The sequence below is a fragment of the Ctenopharyngodon idella genome, chromosome 17, assembly GCF_019924925.1.
Source record: "Ctenopharyngodon idella isolate HZGC_01 chromosome 17, HZGC01, whole genome shotgun sequence".
Classification (NCBI taxonomy): domain Eukaryota; kingdom Metazoa; phylum Chordata; class Actinopteri; order Cypriniformes; family Xenocyprididae; genus Ctenopharyngodon; species Ctenopharyngodon idella.
The window spans coordinates 5,379,563-5,402,402 of record NC_067236.1 but is presented as its reverse complement, the minus strand read 5'-3'; the positions used below and the strand labels follow the sequence as shown (position 1 = coordinate 5,402,402).

General features: G+C 38.5%; 1 protein-coding gene across 5 annotated transcripts in view; it reads right to left on the bottom strand.

Moving 5' to 3' along the window:
* The window catches only part of wdpcp (WD repeat containing planar cell polarity effector), a 69,838-nt gene that overhangs the window by 39,003 nt on the left and 7,995 nt on the right, over nucleotides 1-22,840 (bottom strand). For 2 of the 5 annotated variants that reach the window (XM_051867135.1, XM_051867131.1), the window contains exons 2-6: nucleotides 7,068-7,154; nucleotides 6,036-6,080; nucleotides 3,402-3,452; nucleotides 1,347-1,417; nucleotides 918-977 (exon numbers count right to left, since the gene is read on the bottom strand). In XM_051867135.1, coding sequence (XP_051723095.1) covers nucleotides 918-977; nucleotides 1,347-1,417; nucleotides 3,402-3,452; nucleotides 6,036-6,080; nucleotides 7,068-7,128 — 288 coding nt within the window. In that variant the 5' untranslated portion in view covers nucleotides 7,129-7,154. Of the gene's footprint in view, nucleotides 1-917; nucleotides 978-1,346; nucleotides 1,418-3,401; nucleotides 3,453-6,035; nucleotides 6,081-7,067; nucleotides 7,155-7,614; nucleotides 7,669-16,357; nucleotides 16,379-22,840 lie in introns of those variants that run through there. The other 3 variants (XM_051867132.1, XM_051867134.1, XM_051867133.1) reach the window with 3 other exon arrangements.

The window sequence follows — 22,840 nt, the reverse complement described above, 5'->3', positions numbered from 1 at the left end:
AAAAATGAAATTTCTGTCATTAATTACTCACCTTCATGTTGTTCCAAACCTGTAAGACCTTCGTTCATCTTTGGAACACAAATTAAGATATTTTTGATGAAATCCAAGGGTTTTTTTTATCCCCCATAGAAAGCAACGTAATTACAGTCATTCAAGTTCCAGAAAAGTAGTAAAGACATTGTTAAAATAGTCAACGTGACTACAGTGGTTCAACCTTAATGTTATGAAGTGACAAGAATACTTTTTGTGCGCAAAAACAAAACAAAAATAACGACTTTACTTAACAATTTCTTCTCTACCCTGTCAGTAAGCACGACACATGCTTTAAGCCACCTTTATGTAGCTTTTTCGGTCCCATTAACTTTCATAATATGGACAAAAACAGCTGACACATCCTTCAAAATATCTTCTTTTAGTTTGAAATGAAACGGGATGAAGTACTGTAAAAATATGACAGAATTTTTTAGGTGAAAAATGGCTGGCTGATAACATTCTGTCTGGAATAAGGTGGAATTCCATCTCTATTGCATGTGAACAACTGATAAAGGTCACCGCGTCCAATCAGACCCTGCTTCTGGGCAGAAAAAAACATCTCTGACCACCAAATAAATAAATAAATAAAAAAGCCGAACAACGTTTGGTCTCCCTGACCTTTTAAAACGGCCTAAATCAAGCACTTTAGGTGTGGAAAATGTGTGCGCATGTGGCTGAAGAATCCATCCACACTGAACGGAAAACCGCTGGGCTACAGTGATGTGTTTGAGAAGGGAATCTTTTTGATCCCAGAGATAAATTCCCCAAGAGTATTTGACACAAACAGTCTGCATATGCTCATTGCCTGACCTCTGCTACACGAGCCAACTCATGCCAAGAAGGCCTGATGCCTGCTGGGTACTGGTGCATGCTGGGAAAGGTACCTGACAGCACTGCTTGCTTCTCCATCTGACACTCATGACCGGGCATGACTGCAGCAGCTCCTGAGAGAAAGAGAGACAGAGAGAATGTGTAGTAGGAATGAGTAGATGCCGTCTGAGTGTTTTCAGGGTCAGGTTTAGAAGGATGTTTCCAGTTTCAGATACGGAGAGGCAGCAAAAATGAGCCCGAGTTGGACTGAACAAAGCTAGGTTTGTGTGAGAGAGCCAGAGGCAGAGAGAGAGAGCCAGCTCACAGTCCCAATCATCCCCCTCAAATATCCCCCACGATGACAGAGAGGCACCCACACAGGTGCTGAGAGAGAGCGAGAGTGAGCAAGAGAGGTCGGGGGGATTTTCTCTTTCCTTATGAAAGGAGAGAGAGAGAGAATGCTCCTATTTGTTAATCGGACTGCAGGAAATGTAAACAAATACCTCTAGTTCCTTTAGGGCATCACGCAGCTTCTCCGGACGACGGTTACTAAGGAACCATGGGTAACCCCGACCTGAGTGACAGAAATAGAGGACACAGGTATGAAATGCATCGTCATCTGAGGCAAAAAAGCAATAAAAGACAGCCAAAAGAATGTGTTTTTGTGTTTGTGGGTATTTTAAAGGGCGAAGAGGATTGACCCTGAAATACAGCTCTACCTGAGGTCACCCTACAAATGAATCTGAGCTGACAGCTCAAGAATGAAATCCTCTCATTTCAATCCTGATGATGATTTGGGTACAAATACATGGGACACATACAAACATGGGACATATAAACTGAAGAACAAATATGAGGTTTAAAGGTATAAAGTAATTGTTAAAAAGTTAGGAAAAGTATAATTACATATTTTGAACATTTTGTACATATTTAAATATGTTAACAATATTTTATATTCTTTTTAAAATACTTCATGAAGTTAAAGTGAGTTTTAAAAAGTAAAAGTGAATTTTTTTTTTTCTTTTTTTACAGAAGTCTTTCTTTGCAAAGAGTTTCTTTCCAATCAAACTCCAAAATGAATGTTTTCCCTTGATCTACAATGCAAAGTGTGGATAATAAACATTCCTCTATTTTCATTAGCTAAAATATTTACTTTTCTCTCTTTTTTTAATATCTCTCATGCTGTAGACGGAAGGGATTTAAAAGCGAAATATTAACTAATAGCGCAACAGAGGCTAAATTCAGTGTAACGCCGCAGTCTCATTCAATCAGCGCTCCCTGAGTTAGCACAGTCACCCGAGGGAAGAACTCAAAGTTACCATAACATATTAAACACATTAAATACGCCACTCCAAAATGCCTCGTTCCGCTCACAAAGCCCCCCAAATTTCCGCTTAGATCTCAGTCCCTGTTTCCCTCTGGAGAAAACCAGCGAAGGGAAAAAAAAGAGAAAGAAACGTTAATAGAATTCTCGGCTGAGTTCAATCTGTGAGTATGCGTTTGCATTTATGCATTAATACGTTCATCCGGGACAGGGACCCACGGAAATGGAGGTCTGTTATATGTTTTTGTAAAGATTCCGCAATCAAATCCAATCTGTTTTATTTATTATTATTATTTCTACACTATTAAGAAATGTCTCCTGCCTTTTAGGAGTAAGAGGACGGAGAAAGAAATGAATGCAAATGAAGGAGAGAGGGTGGGAGATGAGCAGGACGGGGGCGAGAGGGGGACGGGTCTGTGTCTCCTGATAAGGGTGTTTGTGTTTCTCTCGAGGGCGACGGGAGTTACCCCACCAGCAGGGTGAGCGGGTAGGAGGTAACTGGGCATCACAGTGGGAAGACACTGGCCATACTGGTAGTGAAAGTCTGACAACATTATAATTGATGTGAAAAAGAAATATAAATTAGAGAGTCAGTACAGTAATAAACTACATTAACGGGCAGAGTGAAGCTGTACTTGTCTTAAAACAAATACAAAAACTAAAAGGAAAAGAGAAAAACTTGTGCAATGGTTAAATGTGAAGCTGAAGGAAATGGTCCAGGCAAAACATTTAACGTCAACAAAAAAGTATCAAAAAATACCATATTACCATGTTGACATGGTACAATAACGTATTCTTCAAAGTACTTTGGAGAACATACCGTGGTACATGTATATGCAGTTGTAATCATTCAGTACTATGGTATTATACATCACTGTACCATGGTACCAACACAATAAGGAAGTGACTGCTGGTACCGAGAATGTTAATGAAGTCTAATAATTGCAGAAAGTCTATATCCATCATCGTGACTTGTAGCCTTATGCAGCATTTTTTAATCTCATTCTTCTTCATTAATGTTGCGTCAGACTCTTGAGGGTTAAAGAAGTGGAGGGAAAATGGAGTGATGTTTAATATTTGTCAGATTTGCAGTAATGGGGCACTTCATTTTCCAGGCATCTGAAGCACAATTTAAATTAGTGTTGCTTTAGTAACATGCAAACCAATGTTCTTAAATAATGAGCTAATATGATCATTGACATGAAGGTTAATTGTTCGATGATGGATTACTTACTGTCTGCAAACTGCTGTTTCTCATTGTAGTAATGCTGATCTGTAGAAGAGGCTGCACAAAGAAGAAGAAAACATTGTAAGAACCATTTTTTATGATTTTTTAATCTTCAGAAAGGATGCAAAAGAGAGTTGTATGTGCATATGTGGGTGTTTTGGCCCTGTGTTGAAAGTAAACTTTTCACATGCTAACCAGTTTAATTCGTCTACTAACAATATACAGTGATGAATGCATCACAGATTTTTTTTTTCATTGAACTCACTTCCACCAGAGTCATTTAAAAAATGTCATTAAAAATAAACTTGTGATTTTTTTTTTTTAAAAAAACATTTAAATATTTTTGTTATAAAATGCAGACTCCTTTGTCCTGTAAAGGCTAATTTTTATAGGATACTAAAATACACACAATTAAATAACATTTTCACACCTTTTGCATAATTTGACAAAATAACACCTTTACTGGAAATGGCAGATAATGAAAGCACTGTAATTAAACACAACTGACATTTATCTTAATGGCACTTCATTACTCTTGACTGACACTTTTGTGTTCTTGGTTACAAAGTACAGAATTTTTTAATAAAACTTTAGTGGCAGAACTGTTGGGTATGATGGAAATCACAATTAAAGGACAGTTGTAAAATGTGTAAAATGTATATAAATAATTTTCATACAATGGATATTAAAATGTTTGTCTATTTCACTCTTTGTTTAAAATATTATAGTTTTTAAAATGTAATAATTAGTATTTTTCCAGTAAACTTTCATTGTTTAAGTTCAAAAGTTTGGGACAAAGTAAAAAAATATATCATCTTTAACTAAAAATAAACAAATGAAGGAATGGTAAGACATTTCTAAGACATTTTAAAGTAACCTTCAAAAAAAGAAAAAGAATAAAAATAAATTCCTGCCACATAAAAGTGTCCATAGTTTAAGCAACACCCATATACTGTATGTGTCTTTCTCAGCATATGGTCACTCAGTTGTCATCTCGCCCCAGTGTGTGTGTGTTTGTCAGAAAGAGAAAAACACTGACTCATACAGTGAGAGAGACAGGTATGTCAAAAGACAAAAATGACTGAGGCAAGACCAAACTCCTGCTTTGTCAGCATGCTCTCTCTTCACTGTGCTATAGCATCACACCTTAAGCCCCATCTCACCCCACAGTCCCAATCTCTAGCCCTCAGTGGCCAAGCCAGACAGCCTCCTTCCCTGCCTTGCTCTACAGGAGCACTGCCACTCTCTGCTGGAGGCCTGGACCTGCTGGACAGCTCCAGGATTACTGCTGCTAATCAGATAAGAGACATTCTGCCCCTGCCTGCCCCAGACACACACATCTGCTACGGGATAGAGGGGTGAAGAGCCCCCTTTTCTTACAAAAGCATGGGTCTCCTTCGCCCTCTGCTGGAGGCTGTGAGAAACAGCAGCTTCCACATTCAAACAGAAACTCAATTTATAGAAATATCAAATTTTATATTGCTGCATTGTAAAGTATAAATAATACACGGCAGGTTTTTGCAGTAATTCATGTTTCATTCCTTGCGTGAATCATAAATGGGAGATGAGAGAGATAAAATATCGAAATAAATTACCATCAGAGACAGTTATGATGATTTCATAATAATACAGAAATAAATGGTCACTCATATGAACACACATTAACAGAATGACTTATGCAGGCATGTTTGTATGCTATTTTTACACGTTTAACATTAAAACTTTGATCTCTATTATTAATAAACAGTAGGTATGAGAAATAAACTAACACTGCATTATTACATCCCTCCTCCTTAATTCTCTGAGACTTTAAATCAATAAGACTTTAACCATCTGAAAGTCTTTAAACATCAAAGCCTTTGTGTTTTCTCAGATTATAAGACTTTATCGTATGAAACATTGGAACAAACAAAACCTTTCAAGTCTGAAGTATTAAAAATGAATAATATAATTTTGTCATTGTTTAAATCAGTAAGCTTTTCACGTTTCAGAGCTGGATGTATCCTCTCATGAGGGGTCTGGATTATTAAATGTTTAATCTGTGACACATTAAAAAAAAAAAACCTCAAGAAACCTGGTGGCACTTCATTTGCCCAGAAGCATTTAGAGAACATCTGTAAGAGTGATGAGCAGGCCCACACACAATCTGCGGCTGTTTCTAAGCTTATTTTAGGGGCAAATCTTTAAATATTGAATAGATTAAAATGTTGCTGATAGCACTGAATGCTTTCTGGTAGCTGAAGGTATAATCAAATTAAATAACGAGTTAAGAAAAAAATAGCAAAAAGGTGCAGAGTGATTTGTAGAACTTTGTGAATTACGGATGTTACAATTCTGTGAGTTATGTGAGGTAAGATTCCATGTGTGTCTGGTGTTGAGTAACAAAAACATGAGGAAAAAACACTGAAGTGTCATTCAGTGAACTTCAATCAAGAGTTAAAGAGACATTTACACAGAAATACTGTGATTCAGACAGGAGGAATGAACTAAAAGTTCTTATTTTGTATAGCTATTTATACTTGCATGTTATTGGTAATTCCTATATTGAAAATTTCAAATGACACAAAAAAAGTTTTTAAAATTTTATGAAAAAATAAGGATTGTGAATGAATTAGAAAGTCATTTAAGAAAGATGCATACCTGGTTCTCCTTTTTCATAGAGTTGGTATGTGCCAATATCTTTATCTGTGAAAAGGCAAATCAAAAGAGGGAAGGAGGAGTTTATTTGAATACAAAATAAAACACTGGTTTGTTAGCGACAAACAGCAAAAATATGTCCTGTCTAGAAGAATTGAAAAGGTGCATACACATAACGAAAATATGTGAGCACCTAGAATGTCTGACTTTACATTGGATTTACTGTGTACCTTTGACATGGTATTACAAATAAAGATGGACTCTACACCATTTCCATCCACCCCTGCATCCATGTTGATGCATAATTTTCAAAGTTTTCATTCACACACACTGACGGATTCACCGCGTGTTTCATTCCCTTGCTGGTCAGGAGGGCTGGCTACAGGCGATAGAGCTGCAATCACATACAAATGCTTGCAAACAGATTGCAGAACACAATATAACGCATGTACACAAACATGCATGCGTACAATCCTGTTATCACAGGATTTTCCAAATAACTGATAACTGGACTCGTCTGTGAGAAAAAGCAAAATACACATTGCCCTTACACACACTTCCAGTATACCAGAATACCCAAGAAGAAGAACCAAAGGGTGAAGAAGGAACAAACAATCAAAAGGGTTAAAACGGGAGCAGAGGATGTGAATAGTTTTACAATAAAGCACCATTAAAAGAACAAAAACAAAGGCACGACAAATTGAAATGGTGCGTTATGAAGTATTTATCACAAACTGCCTCTTAAAAGCTATAATTATGGGAGCCATAAATTTAATTATAGGCCACAGAATGTCTGTAATAAAAAGACTAACTGCTCTGGTGTAATAATAACCACCATAAGTGTGTGACACAGCAGTTTAACAGGCTCTGAAAGAACTAATATTCAATATTACACAAGACAAAGTCAGAGAGAGGCGGACGGGTACATTTAATGAGAAGAAAAGAAGACAGCAAAGGGGAGATAGCAGGAACATACATACTGTATGAGAGGCAACCGAATGTGTGAAAGAGAGACGTCCAGTGCGTTTTAATTACCTGGGACATGCAGGCTGTTCCTGAAGGACCACAAGTGCAGCTCCGCCAGGCAGAACGACATCTGATCAAACTCAAACAGGAGTCTGTCTAAACAGGGAGAGAGCCAGTGAGAAAGAGGAAGGGCAGACAACAATAGTGGAGATATGCAACAAGAGCCCTGCACTGTGCTTTTCATATCACCACAGAGAGCTGGAGCGATAGGAAGGATTGTTTTCTGACTATAACTAGTTTTTGGCACCTTCGGTTCAAACTAAAAAAAAAAAAGGAGCACACTTCTGAACACATGCAAAAACACATTAACTTAAAGGAAATGAAAAAGGATGAATCCTCTACGCAGATAAACATATGCATCTCAAGGGTGCTTACTGACACAACATGCTGGCACACACACCAGACTATGACACCACTCACACACTCTCTGTTTCCTTCAAACACACAATCACACACACACTCGCTCATGCTGTGTGTCTGGGTTTGAGCCAGAGCTCTGTGCCAGGTGTCAGCACAGTGTGGAACACCTCTGCACGTCTCAACAAGGTGAACATACCTCTGTCTCCTCCACACACACAAACAGACTGTGACAACTCCCTGGACCAGTGGGCTGCAACACAAAGACACAAACATACACACTTCTTTCTTTCTCACACAGATGGCATTCAAAAGATTTGTATATTCATTCCTACACAAACATTAGATGCCAGTCAGCAGCAGATGGTGGACATGTTACCCCCCAAAAACCTATTTAATAGATAGTAGTGTGTCTCATTTTATATACCATCCACTTTAATTACTAGATTAGAATAACATTTATTCATTTGGCAGATACTTTTATTTAGAGACACAGAATATATCAGTACTACATCAGTTACCAGCTGAAATTAGAGAGTAACAGCCAACATTGGTTGATAGTATTTAATTGTGCATGCTCGTTTCCTCAAAGCTTACTTAAAGTTTAACTTTAAAAACAATTTAACAACACTGTCACATGTAATCTTTAGCCAATTTCACAACAAATATCCATTTTTCATACTGTACATTCTAATGTTGTTATGCCTAAATTCACTTAGAATTTGTGTTTTGTTTTTAAGTTATTTAATTAAATAGTATAAAAATATTTGAATTATTATTATTTCACTTTTTCAGAATTTATCAGTTATTGGACAGTATATACAAATAATTAACAATTATATTGTTATCGGGCAGAATTTTAATATTTATACATTCCTACTTTTGTTCATAGTAAAAAGTCTGCCAAATTAGCTTTTGTGCTAAAGGATGGAAAAGGATGAGTTGTCAAAAACACTGAGAAACCCAAGGATGAAGGTGCCACAGCAGTGTTAAAAATAATCAAGTTAAGGCAATGAATTTAGCTAGACACATGACAAAGTGGCATGAAATCTTAATATATCAAAAAGTAAACACTCCCATCATTCAATAGGTATTTTTCCATCAAAAGTTGCTAATTTAACTTAGGCGCAAAATTGGAAAATCGCATAAAACATTTGCGCATAAAGCACTATTTCCATTCCATGTGTTCAAGAGAACAAAATGGTCACTTTCCGAGTAATTGGAGCAAAATATCTAATAAAAATGGAAGTTGCTACAATCAGGGAAGCAACTGTGTCTTTTCCGGGAGGTCATTATACCAAATCATTCTGATGACAAACATTGGCTCCGGCATTTCTGAATGATCAAACCAACATTTGAGATGCTGTGCAATGAAACTGATCTGCTGGTTAGTCAAGTTATTCAATCAATCACATACTCTGTTGAGGCAAAGTCATGTGAGTTTTTTTTATTGCGCATCCAATGATTTATTCGGTAAATGTGTTTCCATCATGCGTATGTCTTCTTATTGGATAAGAAATATATATGGCTCAATTGTTTGCATAATGTTTTTATGCACATTTTTAGAATTTATGCGCATCTTGGTGTTTCCATTCAGCGATTTTTAAATGATATCCTACAATTTGCATAAAAATAGGTGGGTGGAAACACGGCTAATGAGTGATAGTGGAGAATTACAGAAAATTACTGAGCAAAAATATGTGGAAATGAGATCAGGGCATGTCGGATACTAACCTCCGACACCCATCCAGCGATTTTTAAACGATATCCTACAATTTGCATAAAAATAGGTGGATGGAAACACGACTAATGAGTGATAGTGGAGAATTACAGAAAAATTATTGTGCAAAAATACTTGAAAATGAGATCAGGGCATGCCGGATACGAACCTCCGACACCCATATGAGTGAAACGGTATGTCTGGAGTATGTGCACTGACTGCTTCAGCAGAAACATGGAGTTTGACTGCGAACAAACATAACTTTCAAATATTCTTGGTCCAGCCGTCTATCTATCCGTATGACCTGTTTGGATGGCTAAAGGTTGCAGAAAAAATTAAATCTAATGTCATATTGAAGGAAGAGCAGCATCCCTGCTTTCTGTCTGTGTCACAGGGTTAACGCTGAGCATGCCAAGTCTTATCTCGAGGCCTGGGCTAACAGAGGGGGAGAGGGAGAAAGAGAAAGAGAGAAGGGCAAAAAATTCTGCCACTTTCCCAAATAAATAAATAAATAAAATTTACCACAAACATAAAATAACGCTAGACCAAAAAAAAATAAAAAATGTTGGGAAAACGCTGTCCCCAGCACAGCCTCTTAACAAGTTTACTGACATAAGAGGATTCTTTCATCTTCTCACCAGCTTTTAGAGCGAGTCAGCTCTTTCTCTCTCTCCCCGACAGAAACCCAATTTCTCCACAGCTTCAATTCACACTTTAAGATGGACAGTCAGGCGTAAGGCTCATTTTTGATGACCCTGTTTCAAATAGGCCAAGATAAGCTTGAAAATGAGACAGAATTGCATCTTTACTTTTGACATCAGGGCGATGCAAGGCTGCGTTTCGCAAGACAGGCCGCAGAAGCACTTCGCATGAAACAAAAAAGAGACAATTAGTCTCATTGTTCCACCTAAATTAAGACATGTGAATGACCTGAATGGCAAATTAGCAAAACTGCTTATCAAAACACAGCGCACACTGCCTTCCTGGCACTCACCAGAGACACAGCGCTCCCTGTGCGCTCGTTCACGGTGTCAGCGGGCACGTCCCAGAGTGCCACGCTGCAGATGCCACAGTATCGTGAACACAGCAGTGCCGGCCGGCCGTGGCAAGCTGCTGGAGTGGCCGCACATTTGCATGAGTTAATGGGCTTTTATTGTGCTGTGTGCGAGCAAATTAAGAAGCAGTATTTACTGATCTGGGGAAGAACAAAAGAGAGGTCAGCCAGTGGGACAAACACAACCCTTTCTATGCCACACTGAATAGCAGCTTTAGGGACTGCTCATCGTCTAGTGTTTTTGAAATGGCTTTTTTGAATAATTGTGACTGAAGGTTTAATTGGCTGTCTGAGAGTTCTTAGTGATTGTTTCACTGCATTGTTTCAGGTGTGTGTGTATGCAGAGGATGTTAGTTTGTGGAGAAAGGGATAGTTTTGTGCAGGGCATGAGATTAAATCTCCATCCGCAGTTCTGGTTCTCCTTCTCTCAATGAGACCGGCCAGCTCTCTTAAATTAGAAGGAGAAATGTGTAAATGCTATTTTTGGTGTGTGAAAAACACTTCAGTGATCCTTTGAGAAATCTGACAAGTGCATCATCTGTCTGTGACAGGCCTCTTCTGTGTCTGTAGTGTGTGTGTGAGAGAGAGGCAAGCCATTTATGAAAAAACCAAAATAAATAAATAATCTATTTCTCCTTCACTGGGCAGCATTTATTGGCTTGTTTGTATGATTTTGTGTGATGGATGATTTAGCTGTGAGAGGTTTGTCTTTGATCTCCCTGAGAGCTGAGAACTCACACGCTCTCACAAGAGCTCCAGAAAAAAAATCATGTGCAGGTCTCCTCTAGTGTGTGTGTGTGCGTGCTTGCTTGAATCTAGACCTAAAATCTTAAAAGACAGTCAAAAAAGCTAGTGTGGCCATTAGTGCTGGGCGGTATACCGGTTCATATGGTATACCGGTTTCAATTTCGAGACCCATATGTATTTTTCAAAAACCGCCATACGGTGTGTAGCTGAAACAGCTGCTGTTTCTAATGGCCATGAAGCGCAATGTGGAGCGTATAGAGAGCAGACTTCTATTAACTGCCCTTCTTACACTAATGGAAACAACTTTATAACACAACAATAAATAACTCACAAAACGATCTCTCTTTAATACTGCAAATACCATGTAGAGCCATATGATTTCCGCGATGCAGAAAACACGGATGAAATCACGGAATCCAGTCACAAATAGAACTTACTGTATAAAGCTGAACGTCACAGAATTTGGCAATTTTTGGATGAATAAATCAAAAGTCGGGCTGTACAATGAATCAGATATCGATACGGACTAGTGTCTGTGAATATTAAAGCTAAAAAAGACTGCTATTGAAATTTGAAGTCTACTACTACACATACTGAAGCACGCGTGACGCTCGCGATGATTTCAGTGTCTGCTCTCTCACTCACTATACATGAACTTCATCTGCAGAGCTGCTCTTAGGGTCACTTTATGAACATTTCACCGTTTAATTTGATAAAACTATCGACATTTGTCCTACCATATACATAGGAAGTCAAAGGTCTTCATGACCCTGTCAAAATAAAAGTTCGGTATAACTTGAAATAACAGAAATATACTATTGTACAATCGAGTATACTTTAATTAATAGAGATGAAATAATAATAATAATAATAATAATAATAATAAACACCGTTTATTAAAACACAAACTCAAAGGTCTTCATTGAAATTACAGAAATTGCACAGTAAAAATGTAGCCTACTTATAATATTATTAATTTAATTAAATTATTTGATTACATTTTAAACTAAATTGTTAGCTTTATGAACTGATTTGATTACAATTATTTTTTAATTGTCCTTACAATGTTTATATTATATATTCCCTGTACTCCTGACAGTAAAATATGGCAAAATAAAGGTCCAGTGCAAAAAACTGACATAGGCCTACCATGAAACCACCAGCATCTTTATATAAAAAAAAAATAAATAAAAAAAATTGTTATAGAGATTTTTGGTCAAACCGCCCAGCACTAGTGTCCATAAGAAGTCTGTAAAGAAAAAGATAATATTTAACATGTAGAACAAGAATAAATAAAAACTAAAACAGATGTTAAAATATTTAACACACCCATTAAGTTATACTTAAATTAGACATTTTATTTAGTAGCAAATAATACTGAAAATTCCTGAAAAAAAGTTTGAACAAATACTGCTGACAACCCTCTATTTGGATATATGTACACCAACCAGCTCTGCAAGGGGTATGCAAACTTATGAGCAGAACTGTATATATTTATAATTCATCAATTTTTGCTTTATTTGATAGACATGGGAGAATTGTGAAATTACTGAACCTTGACTTAAACCTGTGACTTATTCATAAGCACCGCAGTTAAACACATATGCTAACCATACCAAGCAATCAAATCTAAATTTCTCATCAAAAGTTTAGGACAATTTTTTATTTAGTAAACTCCTATTGGAGAGATTCAAGTCTGTAGCTGTTCCTGAACTTACAGGAACCTAGGCAGCTGTCAAACTAACTCTAATCCTGATCCTGGGGCCAACATGTTCTCTACCTCTTCTAGTCGTATATCTTCCCCTCAGGTAGACGTATCCTACTGCCTGTCTAAACACTGGGGTGAGCTGAGGAACACAGTCAGTCTACCTGAGATCTGTTCAAAGGAAGCAGATAAAGAGCAGTTGAGACTTTGACCTCAGTCAATCAGCCAAACCTACCAAGCGTGCATCACCATAAAATGAGGTATAATGATGTATACTGTAAGTGGTTATTTCTATAAAGATCTGCCCTTACTTTTTATTGTGTTATACATTATGTTTGATGTATACACTACCATTCAAACATTTGGAGTATGTACAATTTTTTTTTTTTTAAAGAAATTAATACTTTTATTCAGCAAGGATGTATTAAACCATCCTTAAACAGGTCCGAGTGAGGTCTCATTATTAGAAACTTATCACAATGTGCCTTGGGTACATGTACAGTACGGTCAAGTGCAATCCAATCACTGAAAACACATTAATGCCAGGTATTAAAGGTATAGTTCACCCAAAAATCAAAATTATTCCCTGATTTACTCACCCTCAAGCCATTCTAGGTGTATATGAATATCTTCTTTCAGACGAACACAATCGGAGACACATTTAAAAAAATCCTGGCTCTACCCAGATTTATAATGGTAGTGAACGGTGGGACTGTTTTGAAGCCCCCCCCAAAATAATGCATCCATCAATCATAAATATGATCCATACGGCTCCAGTGGGTTAATAAAGGCTTTCTGAAGCGAAGCGATGGGTTTTTGTAAGAAAAATATCCATATTTAAAACTTTATAATTAAAAACTAGCTTCCACCAGACAACCATACCCATACTGCACAAGTCAACTTGTGCCAAATGAGTAACCCCCTGAAGCGATGTATGACGCAGGATGTAGGAGGATCGTAATCTTAGAAGCCTCTCACGGTTTAAACAAATAGGGCTGGGCAACAAACTCAATCCTCCGACATTTCTCTTTAAAATTTCTCATTTTAGACTTCTAATTCGTGACCGGTGTTTTGTTTTGCTCTATCCTCTGAGATTCCATGTTCATCATTGCATCATGTGTCGGGTCAGGGGTTACTCTTCCACTGCAAATCGATGCGCATGACCGTCTGCTGGAAGCTAGTTATTATACTTATTAAAGTTACAAATATGTTTTTTTTTTGTTTTTTTTACAAAAACCATTCGCTTCACTTCAGAAGGCCTTTATTAACCCCCTGGAGCTGTATGGATTATATTTACGATGAATGGATGCATGTTTTCGGGCTTCAAAATGTGGCCCCCCTGTTTACTACCATTATAAAGCTTGGAAGAGCAGGATATTTTTAAATATATCTCCGATTGTGCTCGTCTGAAGTAGATAGTCATATACACCTAGGATGGCTTGAGGGAAAGTAAATCATGGGATAATTTTCATTTTTGTGTGAACTATCCCTTTAAGGAGGCCTATGAAAAACATGTTGCACTTGTACGCTTGCCATAAGTCTCTAAATTACAAATTAGATTTGTCAAAGCAGGTGAACTTTAAAGTCAAACAGTACTGAGAATGTTTTACAACAAGGACAGGGAGCATCTGGCCCTCCGGTCCTGCTCCGATTTAAAAGGCAACATAATTAAATCCCTGGGAAAACGAATCTTTATCAAAGTCTTATCGGTGCTCTTTCCCTCTTTTTCTCTCTTTAACACAGACGTATTCACATTAATATTCAACCTGAGCAAAGGATGAGTCCGTCAGGCAATCTTTCTGTTTGCCCAATGGTCGACCCCAAAGAGACGTTGTTCCTCTTTTCACTTATTTAATCAGGACGAGATTAAATTTATCATTCCTCATTTATGGCACTTTCGTTTTAACTGTACCTTTAGTTCTGCCCTTCATAGTCAATTATCATCCACACCGCCATCCTTCGATTTATTTAATGCAATCAAGCAACTCTACATTTTTTTATTCTATTTCATTTGACTTTTTTCAAAGCAACAGGACCTTAGCGACGTGCGAGAATACAGGGCAAATTGAATAATAAAAAATGTCAGATGAAATTAAAAAGGTCAGGCCGGTGAATTCACGTGCAGCAGGGCGAGCGCAGATAACCAATGCAGTTTAGCTGACTGCAGCGGAAAAGACGGAAAGAAAATCATCAGCAAGTGATTGACCCCTGGTGACCCCATGCCCCTATCCAGGGTCATAACGGAGAGTGGAGAGAGATGCACCTGCTGATTTCAGGAGATGAGTGAGGGAAAAGCAGACATGTCCTCTCTTGACTTTCCCTCGCTCTCTCCCACTCTCCTCTAAACTCTCTTCAGTCAAAGACACAAGTAAAAGTGTCCCATCTAACCTGGAATGACAGCTGAAATTATAGACAACGGAAACTGCCAGAAGTGAAGAACTGCAGCCCCCCCAAACACCCCTCAAAAAGGCATTTTAATTTAATCTTAACCCTTCACCTCTCACTCTTCCCCTTTCAAAAAAAATCATAACACCCTTTTCCTGACACTTGCTGTGATTTTGGTACATGTTATTAGGTTTCACACATTACGCACATAGACAGCAAGCTGGTGTCGAGTTTTCGCACTGACAACGTTTCTGTCTCTAGACATTGTGTTTTTTCATTCCACTGCCCTGTCTTGCATTTTTAAATGCAGAAAAAAGCTTTCTGTGTGAATGGCCCCTTACAAATGTACGAAACGGCCTGCAACAATAATGCTTAATCAATCTATCAATCAATCTCTCTTTTATAGTGCTGCAGGGATGACGTCAAAACCTGGAAGACTAATTTGCCACTGGTTCTCTCGAGATTTTCCTATGGGGTTTTTCAATTTATAAGTAAAATAAGGTCTGTGGTAAACATATTTTGACGATACTTGAAGTTTTTGTTCTACAACGTAAACTACAAACACTCGCACTTCAAACGTTCTTATCTAGTTACTTAATAGAAATGCACATTTTTAAAAAATAAAACAGCTTCAGAATTTATGTTGTCGATATGGTAAGTGTAATTTACGTTGTAGAACAAAACATTGAAGTATCGCTAAGTTATGTTCACCACTCATAAATTGATCATAAATCATATACATACATACATACTTCCTCTTGTATGTGGACTTTCAGCATCACCACCTCTGTTCTTCCTCTCTCTCTGTCCTCTATATCTCAACCTGAAGCTACTGAAGTGAAAATATAATACAGTACAACAAAAAGAAAACAGAAAAGGCAGCAGCTCTTATCAGAGTCCTCTAGGGCACAGCCTGGCCACGGCCATCAGCATTAACATTATAGAGACACAAAACAATGGAAAACACTTTAGGAGAGAGAAACAGAAAGGGGAACAGGGAAGTCAAACATACAAGTAGATGTGCTGACAAAATGGTGTCACAGATTACAGAAGGGCATGATGGGATACTGGAGGATGCCCAGGAGTGCTGTGGGGAGGGTGATAAGACAGAGGAGAAAGAAGATGATGTAGAGAGAGAGAGAGGAAGTGATCTCCATAAGAGTGATAAGTAGCCCAATAAACAGGGAAGAGGAGGGGGAGGAGGAAGAGGAAGAGAGAGAATGCAAAGAAGCGGGAGTAAAGTCCATCATAACATTCAAAAGGCAGTAACACTGCAGGAAAATATAGCTAAAACAGCTTTTGATGTACATGGTTTCTAGCTGGTCACTTACAGTTACGAGCTGGTTGGCTGATCAGCAGGTGGAACCAAGGACTGTTGGACAAATATTTTTGGACAAGCTGGTTAGGACTACCCAGGATAGACCACCTTAGGCAAAAAAAATCAGCTACCATGTTCAAAAAAACAGCTTGATCTTCATTCCTATCCATTTCTATGTCCCCATCATTCCTTCAGTGTCACATGATCCTTCAGAATTTATTCTAATATGCTGATTTGGTGATCAAGAAACATTTCTTATTATTATTAATGTTGAAAAAAGTTGTGCTTAACATTTTTTTGGAAACCATGACACTTTTTAAAAATAAAGCATTTTTTTTAAAACAGAAATCTTTTGTAACATTTCAAATGTCTTTACTGTCATTTACTGTAATTTCACCACTAGTGTGGTCGGATTTTGCCATTTTCTAGGCTGCACAAACATCCAAAAAGGAAAACCATCGATTCATTATAAATTATTAAACATTTTTTTATTTTCAGTAATCAGAGAAAAATCACAACAGAACATATTTCTTTAATATTGTTGAAATTTAAAATGTCACCTTCCATTTGGCTTTGTTTTTTGTTAAGATCCCTTAAACAAAAGCAATGTCCTTAATAACATCCTCCTCTAGGAAATGACATCATTTTTGGTAAGAAAACAACAAATGTCAGAAAGAATATGCAGTGTATTTTATGATGTTTTGTGGTATTAACTGGTTTGTCTGTCTCACTCCAAAACATTCTTTCCTGTCCAATAAAACTACGGAAATTTGCATCATGCACCCTCATCATAATTGCATGGCTCATTGCAATTATGTAAATAATCAAGCCATAATTACTTGATCTTGACCAGAGATCAAGATTTTTGAAATTCTGCTATAGAAATACTAGCTTAAATTTACATTTCAAAGTACTGCATACCAGCTGGCTTTTAAGCAGAGATATTTTAGACATTTCCATTAACTAACCTCAAAATGACCTTAAAGCTCAAAATGCAACACAGCCAGAAAAACCATATGCAAGCAAAGAAAAGATCTGAATTAGTCTATATATTCCCATTTCTCTGCTTTCAGCAGTTGAAATACCACAGCTTCATACAATTTATACACTATCATATCAGTCCACTCATCTATTTCTTTCCTCCACCTTCTCAGGTCCTCATAAAAGGGAGAGACAAGTCAAGTGTGACAGACAATATGTGGCTACATCACATAACATGAAGGTGCCATTGAAGAGACACAAGGACAGAGTGGCGCCATGGTGCGCACACACACACACACACAGCCTGAGTGTCTTTGAAAGAGGCCTCTATTCACATTCAGCAGACAAATAATAGCGAGTGACAGGCAAGCAGCTCAAAATGAGGTAAAGCTAATACTATTCATGTGACATCTACAGTATGTCTGTGTGTGTGAGCGCGTGTGTAAGAAGTGTCAATCAGGGCTGTAAATGAAGTTGGGCAGTGTGAGTGATGTGGCCGGGGGGCAGGTCTGTCTGTCTGTCAAATGAGAAGAGAAAGGAATGAACAAGTGTGAAAAACGAGGAGATCCCGACCGGATGAAAAGGAAGAATCTAGTCCAATTGTTGTTAGAGAGCAGGAGAGCGAGGCCATTGAGAGTTTAAGAGTTGAAAAGTTCAGACAGAGGGGGAAAAAGAGAGTTTGAGGCAGAGAAGATCGGTACAAACATGTACTGGAGTTGCCATCACTCTCAAATGAGTTAGCAGCATTAATTGAGACTAGGCAAGGATTTACTAGCCTTTCTCCAAGAAGAGGTGAGTTTAAAGGAGGAGAACTGTAAAGTTGGAGGGAGAGAAAGGAAGAGAGGGAGAGAAAGCATGTGTCAGCATGTTTGGATAGTTTCTGACTCTATGCTATGCATTCTCTTCTAGAGCTGACCGAGTAAACACACACACAATTTCTTCTCTTCTCTGTCATACTCTTACACTGTTGACGTAGTGAACACAGTGCAGGCTTCCGTGTTTACGTCCGAACGCTGACTTGGTATTGGCCAACGCTGTTTATGTGAGCAGCACGACTCATGCATGTGATGCTGACGCAGGAGCCGGCCAATAATGAGTCGGCGTTATGACGCAGAACACGGAAGCTCTGCACTGTGTTCACTACGTCAACAACGTAAGAGGAGGACAGGGAAGAGAAGAAATTGTTGAATAAAGTCATTATTTTCGTTTTGTTTTTGCGCACAAAAAGTATTCTCGTCACTTCATAACATTAAGGTTGAACCACTGTAGTCACATGGACTATTTTAACAATGTCTGTACTACCTTTCTCGACCTCAAATGGTTCAATGATGTTAAACGTGTCTTCCTGTGTGTGGTTCAGAAACCATCGGATTTCATAAAAAATATGTTGATTTGTGTTGTGAAGATGAATGGAGATCTGAATGGAGACCAGCGCCGCGGTGCGTTTTAGAAGCGTGCCAAAAGCGTCTCGCCGCGCCGCTTCGCTAAAGATAGGCGCCTCGCCTATTTTTGACGGACGCCGCGTCCAAGACACGCAGCTCAAATACAAAACAAAAAGTCAAAATAATCACCCTGTGTAAACTCTCGGTCATATTTCACATCACCAGGAAGCCAGAAACTGACGAAAAGAGATTCGAAGTTGAAAATCTTGAATTTTTTTTGTTCTTGTTGTCCATAACTGGACTTTTAAGTGTATTAACTTCGTCTGTAGGCTATACCAAAATAAAGTATGGCATAACAATAAACACAATTAAACCGGACAAAATATAACAATTTAGCCATTACAAACACGAAAAAAATCAAGGAAAACAGACAGGCAAATCTCGTGGTCTCGCAAATCCAGCCGCTTCGCTTCTGAAATGCTTCTGGTGTGAGATGACACCGCGCAGAGGACGGAACAAAACCTTGCCGGAGCCGTAACGCACTGCAGACACGTGCAGTGTAAACAACGCTTAAGTTCTCAAACACGTCTGAGGGGACATATGGTTACGCGTGGTTTTGGCACTGCAAGGACAATCAGCTGTTCTTCCTGTCTCTATTATTGCTTTTATTTTTTATTACTCTGGCCACATCTACAGTCCTCATGCCCCTTGCAGCAGTCACATATGTCACACGTGAACGTAAATAATTGAGAAAGAAAATGGTGGATGTGTATCACTGTATTGGATCCGTGCATCTTAAAGTGACAGCAGCCTAATACACCCACTGCAGTCTGTGTCATTTATGTCAATCAAACAACAAAATACTGTCAGGATCACCAGCTGGAGTGCCCTTGATAGCCATCAGAGGGCACTCCATCCCATACTGTCATTCTATCAAGGACTACATTACCCATAACTCATTGCCCGGTCTCATCATCCATGATTGTCTACAGCTGTTTCTCATTACCTTGTTTAGCCCAGCCTATATAAAGCCTCCCTGTTCACTCCACCATTCATTGCAAAGTCTTGTATGAGTCTACACTGCGTTTCTGAGCACGCTGTCTTTTGATTCTTATGTTCATTGTTTTGACTTTCTGCCCAGTTTTTTGGTTTTCCCTGTTTGCCTGTGTTCCTGTGCCTGTTTGGACTGTTTACCCTGTGTTTTGACCTTTGCCTGTTTTTGCACTTTGATTACCCTTTCAATAAATACTGCGTTTGGATCCTCAACCTTCACGTCTCTGAGCAGTTTCATAACAAATACAACGAGATAATCACTTTTGTGGCTTTAACAAAGATTAATTATATTTAAATTATACATTGAAAACTGCAGTGTTATTTTAAATTTGATTATTCTGTACCTGAATACTGTTAGACTTAACTGAAAAACAAAGCACTGTTTATTGCATTTTCATCTTTGTTCTATTGTATTTATCTCATGCTTGTAATTTTTTGTTTATTATTTTCTATGCAGATTCACTCCCCTACAAAATCATCTCAATCCTTCTAGAATGATTCATTCTTTCCAAATAGAATGTCCAGGCTGGCTGTCTTACTAAACACTTAGATAAAGACAGCTTTGAGAGAGATTTGGTTTGAATTCTTCTATCCCGACAGGCGGGGAGTAATGGGATTCTTGTTAGCATAGCTGTAAACATGGGTGGTAATAACCTGAGTCTAAAACACTCACAAGGAGGTCTAAGTACATCCGTAAACGTCATTAGAGCAAAATGATCAGGAGAAAGAGGGCCACGAAAAGAACAGAAGAGAGAAAAAAGGAGCGATGCCTTTTAAGCAGGTGTTTACCCAGAGACCTGGAGCAGAAAGCCAAACAGTGGGGGCGCGAGGCTGGGTCACACTTCTCAGAGCCGAGGAATTTCTTGTCATTTAAGAAATGGTGGGGATCTTTTTTTGTCTGCATACTCTGGGGGTTTTTTCTGTGACTTTCAAACATAGACTAGAGTTTGTTTGTGAAATAAATTCTGGTGACCAAAGGTGAGTAAACGTCAACATCAACAAAGGCCAAAACCGCAAGGAGCCGCTAAACGACGGGGGAGCAGCTCTAGGAGTCTGTCTATCAGTGTCCAGTGTAGTTGTTGGTGAGACAGATGCGAGTGAGACAGGTGTCAGTGTGTCCGTGTCTTTGTTTTTGTTGTTGGATTTACTTTCTTTAATGTCCCTGCCAGCGTTCATCCCCTGACGTTTTGCGGTTTGGCCCTTTGACAAGGATGCATGGAAGGAGAAGACCTCGGAACGTCGCGAGCAGCTGAAAGGTCAGGTGAATGTTCCAGACTTCACAGCAGCTCATTACGGATAGTCTGCAGGATGCTGTCACAAAAAAATGACAACCTGTCAGTCCAGAAAGGCAAACGTTGACATGGTGGCCGTTACACAGCACATGCCTGCCCTTCCTCTCGCTCTCTTTCCCTCACTCTCTTCTTTTCTTCAGGGTGACATCCAGAGCTATCGACCCCGTTTAGACCTTTCAGAGTTATTTCTACATCAGACCACACAGAGGACAAAAATCACATCCCCAGAGATCTTATGGAACACTGTAAAAAAATGTTTTGATGTTTTGAAATTGTAAATAAAACAAAGCTTATTAGAATATGTTTTACAAAAAAAAAAAAAAAAAAAAAAAAAAAAAAAAAAAAATCTATTTAAAGGGTTAGTTCACCCAAAAATGAAATTTCTGTCATTAAATACTCACCCTCATATCGTCCCAAACCCATAAGACCTTTGTTCATCTTTGGAACACAAATTAAGATATTTTTGATGAAATCCGAGGGTTTCTGAAGCACACATAGGCAGCAATGTCATTGCACCTTTTGAGATCCAGAAAGGTAGTAAAGACATCGTTAAAATAGTCACTCCTGCTGCTCACATGTACAGCGTCGGCCAATACTGAGCTGGCGTATTATAATATAATATAATATACTATACTTTTTAATATAATTAAAACATGTTAAATATAATTCCTGGCACCAAAAATAATTGAAAAATGTATGATTATTTTTTAACAGGTTTTCTAAACTTTTCCTGCATTGGTGGAGCCAATGTTGCTGTATCAGGCTGGTTGAGATTCGTAAAAAAAAAAAAAAACTTGATTACTCACAATTTGCACAGACTACACTGACAATTGAAGTATTTCTTGTAATGAAATGTTATCTTTTTCTCCAGGTGTTTTTGGCAGTCTGGATAAGTCTTGCCCTGTCTCTGACCCCTAAAGCCTTCACCGCTGACAGAAACGAGACACAAAGTTATTTTCAATTTAAAATAAAGGTCGGATTTTCCTGTGTGACCCTTGACTTTTAAGTTTGAGCACCATCATGTGTGTCTGTGAGCGGGTGAGAAGGAACAGGGAGAGCAGGCAGAAAAGGAATGCTGGATTGGACTGGGAATTCTCTGACACCGGGTGGAGCTCCATTTGACAAACCAGAGTGATCAGCCATGCATATACTAAACACACCCACCCAAGTGCCCCTCTACAAACACAATGGCTTCGACTAACGGGATGCCCAGTTGATGTTAAACCCAGCACACACACTCCCTGCTATTCTATCCGTGGCTCCTACATATTTGACTGATAATAGTCAACACATACACATGTTTCCCCTCTTCCTCTTTATATGGGAAAATCCTCAAATATAGGCAGCTGGCCCCAGGTCAGTGGACACAATAGCAGGGAAGTTCATTTCTGTGTCAAGCCCTGTCTTGTCAGATCCTATATCAGCTTTCCCAAACAAGGGCCCGCAGGGCCGGGACTACAGCTCAGAGAGTATTCTGCAGCAGTTAAAGTATTAAAAATGGTTGTGAGAGATCTCGTATTTCAGACATCACCCTCTCCTGACGAACTAAATGAGGTGGTCCTCACCAATCAGTTGTGTCACTAAGAGCCAGTGCAAGTGACATGGGCCGAGTCTTACTTGAGAATGTGTCAAGCCTCTGCCGCAAGTTACAGCACTTTGACAGCCTAAAATGCTCCTATGAGATCAGTGTGCCCAAAGAACAGCATAATTACCAATTATCAGTATTTTTTCCCAGGAAAACTAGTGAGTGCAAAAAATTGTATTCTTATATATATATATATATATATA